The 6,934-nt window shown below is 51.9% G+C and overlaps 1 protein-coding gene across 1 annotated transcript; it reads left to right on the top strand.

The window, feature by feature from the left end:
• The first annotated feature begins 1,272 nt into the window (after positions 1 to 1,272).
• On the top strand, positions 1,273 to 3,202 carry LOC102022569 (neural Wiskott-Aldrich syndrome protein-like). Its single transcript, XM_005397108.2, has 2 exons — positions 1,273 to 1,699; positions 2,993 to 3,202. The coding sequence occupies exons 1-2, from the start codon at positions 1,421 to 1,423 to the stop codon at positions 3,011 to 3,013; spliced, it is 300 nt and encodes a 99-aa protein (XP_005397165.1). The 5' UTR covers positions 1,273 to 1,420; the 3' UTR covers positions 3,014 to 3,202.
• Positions 3,203 to 6,934: the final 3,732 nt, after the last annotated feature.

Here is a 6,934-nt window from a genome sequence, read left to right on the forward strand (position 1 = left end):
GGCTAGCAAAGAATCTAAGAAGGAAGGTGAAAGAAATTTCCAAGTATGCCAGCATGAAGTGGCTCTCAAGTTTACTCCTTCAGGGGGGAAACCGCAGCTCCATTAAATTGTTCTGGAGAAATATGTTGCATGTGTACATGCAGAGTTTATATACATTCCTCTCAGGAAGAATACATCTATAATAAATTTCCAAGGAAACACCTCCATTTCAAAATATTTAGGCCTCCGCGTTTATCTTTCAGGGTTAAGTAGAGAGATTCTTCATGTTATATTGCATTACTATTTCCAAATCCTTTGGAGACATTAAAAGAAACAAAGACCATTTCTAATAACCACAGCCCTTCAGTTTCTCAAAGAGCCGGGGCTTGAGAGGTTAGAACGGAGTTTCCTGAGTCTTGTCGAGCAATATGTAGTTGAGGCAAAGGTCACGCTCCCTGTGTTTTGTTTTAAATAATATTGACCCATTAATTCCAAACCTGCTTGTTCCTGAAATTATACAGGATTATAGTTTGCAAACTGCAGGACAATGAAGCAAATCAAGATGAATTACAGCCCCGGCCCCCACCTCCTATCCCCTGACTTCTAAACTGGGGAAGCAGGTCGGCAGAGAGTGTTTAAAAGAACTTTGAGCACCGCTCCTCCTTCAACGAGGCTTTTTACTTTTTTTCCCCTATAACAAATCGTAGCAAATAGGACTTATTTGCAAGGAATCCATCACCATGGCTAGGAGGGTCTGGGGGCGGGGGAGTGCCCAGGTCTTTTGTTATCTTTGTCACCTCCTCCCCCACCGCAGGGCCTGAGTACCAGCACCACATCCGAGAGGGGAGCGGCCAGGAGCCGCTGCTTCTCTGGAGCCGAGAAAACCTGTGTTTTTGCGCTTAGGTTGCTTTTATCTGACTGAAACTCTACCTAGAGGCTTTGGAGCCCAGACACTGAGTCTTTGTTCTGCGAGGAAGGGGCCGCCACTCCAGGCGGCTGCAGATAACGTCCCGAAGGGAGAGCGGGCCCAGCCACATTAACTTTCTTTCTTTTTCTCTTTTTGAAGCTCTGCCTCCGACCTGCGGCGGAGTCATGCGGCCGGAGGGGGCAGATCGAAGCCCTTTGGACGAGGGCCGCCTCGTCCTGTTGTTCACTTGGACGCAGTGGAGAGGAAAGCGGTCCCCACAGGCGGACTTTGGCTCCGGGACCCGGGCCCACACGTCGTGGCCCCGCGCCTCCTCTGGATAGGGGCAGGGCGGGAGGGCGCACGGAGCAGGATTTAGGGACCTGCTGGGGGCCCAGAGGACCGGTGGGGCCCCGGGGGCTGGGGGAGGAGCGCGCCTCGGCCTGGGCTGGTGACTCCGGGAGAACCCGCACGGAAAGCCCATCCATCTGCGGGAAAGGGAAGGGAGGTCTGGGGAGTTGTCACTGCCCCACTGCGATGGCGCAGGCTGGGGGCGGAGACTTGGGACCCACAGAGGCCCTTTCTCCAACACCTCCGCTCTTTCCTGGGCTTCCAGGAGGAAGATTTGCACCTTCTTCGGGCCGCTTGCCGCAGGCCCTCCCGTCCCGGCTGCACCTCCTTCCTCCCACCCCTGCGGTGAAAGAGCTCTCGGGGTCCCCAGAGTCCCTCACCCCTCCCGCTCCCACGCCGGCCCCTGGGCCTTTGCTACTTGCACCACCTCAATCGATTTTTGCTGCGCGTCAACACTTATTCCTGGTGAGTGTGAGGGTATTTTTTTCTCCTTCTGTAGGTCTCTTAATGATTTCTGAGCTAGTTGTGTATTAAAGTGCTTAAAGGAACCTTTAATGTAATCTATAGCATGAAGCCCAGCCTCTCCAAGATGGGGTCACAGTGGCAGCTGGAGGTAACGGAACAGCTCGGCTGCCCATCTCCCTGTACCCAGAGGTGACCCAGCCTGGACCCGAGGCCCGCACCCCTTCGGGATAAAGGCTGTCTCCCTTCCCTGTTCCCCACCTGTTACCCCTGCCTTTCCCTCTCTAGGTTATTTTTCATTTTTATTTTTAAAACAACTTTTAAAATTCCCAAGGCCCCAATTCTTTATTCTCCTGACACAGAACTCAGATTGGTGAGACCTACGGAAAGCTGTGTACAGCACAAGGCTTGTCTCAATTTCCTGCCAGTTCCTAAGCTTTAATGTTGATGATAAATTTAATTTTTAGAAATATACTGGAAAACCCGGATCCTGTGATTAGAAAGAGAATTTTCTTGTCTCGGACCTGCTTTCTCGCACCCCCATCCTCATCCGATGAGATGCTGAAGCCTGGGGATCCTTTTAAGAGCATAGCAAAAAAAAAAAAAAAAATTAATGGGGGAAAAAGTGTCTTAAAAGTCCTAATATTTCTGAAGAGCCTCATAAATGAATGCTGTGGAGAGCGGCAGTCCTTTTAAGGCGAGTCTGTAAAAATTCAGGGTGATCCCAAAAGAAGACAACCCTGCCCCCATTCCCTGGCGCGGTGAAGGCGACTGAACAAAGGTCTGTCCTGCAATCCACATCCTAATCCATGGACAACCCCGCCGCTGTCGCCGCTGTCGCAGGGCTCCTTGCCGGCAGGGCCACGCTTGGAATTCCTGGCCCACAGATTCAACTTTTTGGAGGAGGGAACCAGGAGTAGGTGTAATGAGATCAGAGGCTTTTATGAATATAGACTCCCTATTGATTGATTTATAAACCCCCTGGCAAGGCGCTGTTCTTGTAAGCACACCAAGCATCGAGAAACGTGCCTAAGGGAGCAGATGTCGCCCACAAAAAGGGAAAAAAATTTCTGGTAGCAGATTTTCTGAGGAAAGTTAAAGAAAATACCCTTCCTGTACCCACCTTCCCAACAATTGCATTTTAACTGAATTTGAGAAAACAGTACCTGAAGAGTTTTCTTTTTTAAACAATGAGTTAAATATAAATATTATTGTACAGGTTTTAACAGATGAATCTGGGGAAATTTTACTCTAATCTGAGAGTTTATCTATCACTCGCTCTTCTCTCTTCCCCAGGGCAGATCTCTGTGTTGTTGAGTTTCTATCTGAAAAGAACAACAAAAAAAAGAAGGATAAGAATAAGAAGAATTTCTTGTGTTTGGGATGCATAACTTCATTTCTGTGCTGAGTACTTATGCATTTTATGTGAATGTTGATTTTTATATTTTGTTGGAAGATTAGCACAGTCTTGCAAGAAATAAAATAGTCCATTAAAGATGTATTTAATTCCAGCTTAATTACCTTTTAAACTCATTGCTGCTCCTTTTGAAACAGTTCAGTGGCAGCTGTGGAACACAGGAGCTGCTGGAAGCTGCAGTTGCTCAGCAGAAGAGTTGCTAAAAGAACCATCTAAACTCACTTGAAGTTTTAAGAAATACTTTGTAGACATTCAATGATTACTGAGAAAGTGGGTTTACTCGTGGGTGGGAAGGCAGGAGAGTTGCATCGATCTCCCTTTGTTTCAGGAGGACTAGGAGAATTGCAAGCTGTCAGGCCAGACCTAGTTGTCTTCTAGTAAACAAGTTTAAGGTGTGGTTGTCCTCCCTGTCTCTTTCTCCCCTACTCTCTCCCTTTCCTCTTTTCTTTGTCCACAAAAACGTTTTGCATTGTTTTGTTTTGCCCTCCCACCTAAGTCTAGCAACTTAGAAAATGGCCTGTGAAGCTGGGACCTGTTGTACCAAGACTAAGATTTGGGGTGATTTCCCAGGTTCACTATACCAAGCTCTCTCCCTCCAAAGTAGCAAAGCCTTCCTGTCCCGGCCAGCGCTTGCCGCACATGGTTCTGGGTAGGAAACATTTTCCTCCTGGCTTTGGGAAGATAAGACCCAGAATCCTCCTGCTGGTCCCTGAGAAAGCCACGGGAAGGTGACTGGGACCCTACACTAGCAGCAGCCCAGTTCTTGGGTGCCTCCTCTCACTCTGTCCTTGTCAACGCTCCATCTGTTCGGGCAGGTGTCATGGTGGGGTTGCTGAACACCAGGGCTTGGTGGCATCTTTCTGTCCTTCATGGGACCCTCACTCTGCTCCACTGTGGGTCTGGGAGGGAACAGAGACTGCAGACTGAGGTGGGGACCCTGCAGGCCACCCCCCGGGGAACTAAGGTGAGGCTTTGGCCAGACCACGGAGCACTTTCAAAATAAAATACTGACAAACAAAAGAAAGTGCAATAAAACCCTCCCTCTCGGGCTCAGTGCCCAGGCCATGTGGATTGGATGCAGGACCATCAGGACCTCTGCACCTCCAGAGTCTGGGGAGCCTGCCCGGTGTTGGTGTCTTGTTTATCCCTGTCCACCCCTCCCATGTCTCCTACCATGCACAGGCAGCTCTGGGTTGCGACCTCACCGATCACGCACCCGCGCCCAGACCTACAGCCCTGCGCGCAGGACCAGGGCTTCTGGACCGAGGGCTCCTCGTGGGCCAAGCAGCCAGCTCTCGGCATGACCAAGGGAAGCGCTCGCCTGGGCCAGCCTGGCTGAGGACAGCCTCATCCTATGCCTGTCCCTGGTCAGAGCCCTGCCTCATCTGGGGTCACTTCTGGGCTGTCCTGTGGGGGAGGGGACCTCTGGAGCCTGACTGTTCAGAGGCAATGGGAGAGGCTGGAGCTCGGAGAGGGCCACCCACGCCCTTCCAGGGACACCCCCTTGGGTCCTGGCCCCCACCTGGGTTTGCAGAACCCTCCAAGTCCCCAAACCCCACTCTGATCGGCAGCTACCGCTGCCCCGCCACCCACCCGCGTCCGGCCTCCAGCCCCGTGTTCGAAGCCCTCTGGATCCGGCTGCTGAGAGCGCCTGGGGTCCCTGGGGAACAAGCCTGCGGACAGCGAGGGACGAGCCTGGAGACCCTGGGGGATAAGCCTGCGTCCCCGCCTCCCGATCCGGTCCGCGTGGCGCCCCGTGGTGTTGGGCCCAGCCTGGGCAAAGCCTGGAGCTGCGCCCGGAGTCGCGCGCTGGCCTGGCGGCCCTCAGAGGCAAAGGCGTCTCCCTTGCGGGGCCCGGGATCCGCACTGTAGGGAGCCTCCCCGAAGACCCCTCTTCTCACCCAGTCTCCCCTCAGGACCTGAAGGTCACCGCCTGCTGCTCCAGGCCTCCCCAGGCAGGGCGTTGAACATTAACCGGCCCGAGCTATAGACTAAGGTAAAACGTTACATATAAAATGAATCATCTATCTGATCCTGGGAGAAACGACCTATAGCCAGGCTGCGTCTCTGCTGCTGGCCCAGTGCCACAGTTGGGCGGCCGCCGCTGCCCGCGGACCCCTTCTCTGGGGACCGGTGGGGGCTGGAGAGATGGGGCTGCTGAGCCAACCTTACTCCCGGCCTGGAGTAAGGGCCACCGGCCCCAGGAAGGGCCTTCTTCACTCCGGGAAGGCCTGCAGAGCTATGTCTCTTATGAGGGTCAGTGGGGGCAGCTGCAGCCCAGGACCCGCTGTCCCCAGAGGAGGACGCGTGGCTGCTGCCAAACCTGGCTGCGCGGGCGGGGTCATGCTGCCCCGCTGGGCGGGTGAGCAGGGGCAGCAGTAACTGGGACCCAGGCCCGGGACAAACAAGGGGTGCAGGAGGAAATCGGGGCTGGTGGGACACCAGCCCAGCCTGCCCCGGCTTCTCTGGGCCCAGCTTGTTTCTGACAGACCTAGTTGCTTCTTCAGCATAAATAATCGAAAGTAACAGCGTGACTTGTGCACTGACTTCTGTGCGAGGCTCACGTGCCCATCAAACACCCAGAATTTACTAAGTGCTAACTGAGGGGAAGGCAGGCTCAGGGTTGCACCTTCTGCATGCTTGTGCCATCACCCGGAAACGTTCAGGACTCAGGCACTCAGCAGATTCCTGAAAGGGAAGGTGATTCTGTTTCTCTATCTCCTGCCTAATACTCCATTCCCCTCCCCTACTTAAAAAATAAAAAAAGATAAGGGGGGTGGAAGCAAGACAAAGGTGGGCTGCTGCGTGGAGCCCTCTGGCATTGCCTACACACTGCAGAAAGTTCTTGTACCTTTGGAGAAAATTGGTATATTTCCCTTGCAAAATATTTGTTTATTTTAAATGTATTTCTGATCTATAATAACCTTTCGTAAAAGAAATCTTCTGCAGGCGGCATCCTTTTTCCAAATTTGGACCCCACCTCCAACCTGTTCACTGAAGCTGCACGAGTTTTGCTGAAACATTCGCTTGGATCTCTGCAGTTCAGGGCGTGCAAAAGAGCTGCAGGGTGGGTGTGTGAGGTTTATCTCTGCACTGCTTCATCTGAGCCTTTTCAAAGACCACTGCTTCTGAGAATTTCTGGGAAGGGTGCAAGGGGAACCCGGGCTTTCAGAGACTTGAAAACGTCAAGCCTGCATTGAGCAGCATGTGTGGGTATTAATTGGACCTACCACTCAGTCTGTAAAGAATACGATCTGAATTTAAGATGTGGTTACAGAGTGTTTGTCACTTCATGAGATGTTACTGCTCTGACCTAACTGCACACAATGTTCTGTGCCATTCCCATAGAGCAATTATAGCCCACCTTTGTCATTACCTAACTGTCTTACTCCGCTCCCCCAAGAAAAACAGGATTGACTCAGAGGTTCCACCAATTGGCTCCCGAGAGACAATGAGCACATCAAAGCAAATAAATAAAAAGAAGCATGAATCACACACTCAGTTGCCCTTCAGTGACTTAGACACAGAGCAACATAGTGAGGAAAGGATATTTACTTTTAAAGGTGTGGGTGGTTGGGAGACCAGTATTATAAAGGGTATGGCAAGCCCTCAGATTGTCTTCTTCCCCACCAAACTACCATGTTATCTGACACCCTCAATCTATTTGTGTCCTGGGTAACAGACTTGGACTAAGAGGTCACTGACTAGAGGGCTTGGGTGACTGGAAACAAGTTTGACAAGATAGGAATCTGGGTGGGGAACCACCCCAGCAGAGATGCAGAGAGGATAAGACCTCAAGGCTGCACTAGCTTGACAACCCC

The sequence above is a fragment of the Chinchilla lanigera genome, unplaced genomic scaffold (assembly GCF_000276665.1).
Source record: "Chinchilla lanigera isolate Chin_1 unplaced genomic scaffold, ChiLan1.0 scaffold00056, whole genome shotgun sequence".
NCBI lineage: Eukaryota > Metazoa > Chordata > Mammalia > Rodentia > Chinchillidae > Chinchilla > Chinchilla lanigera.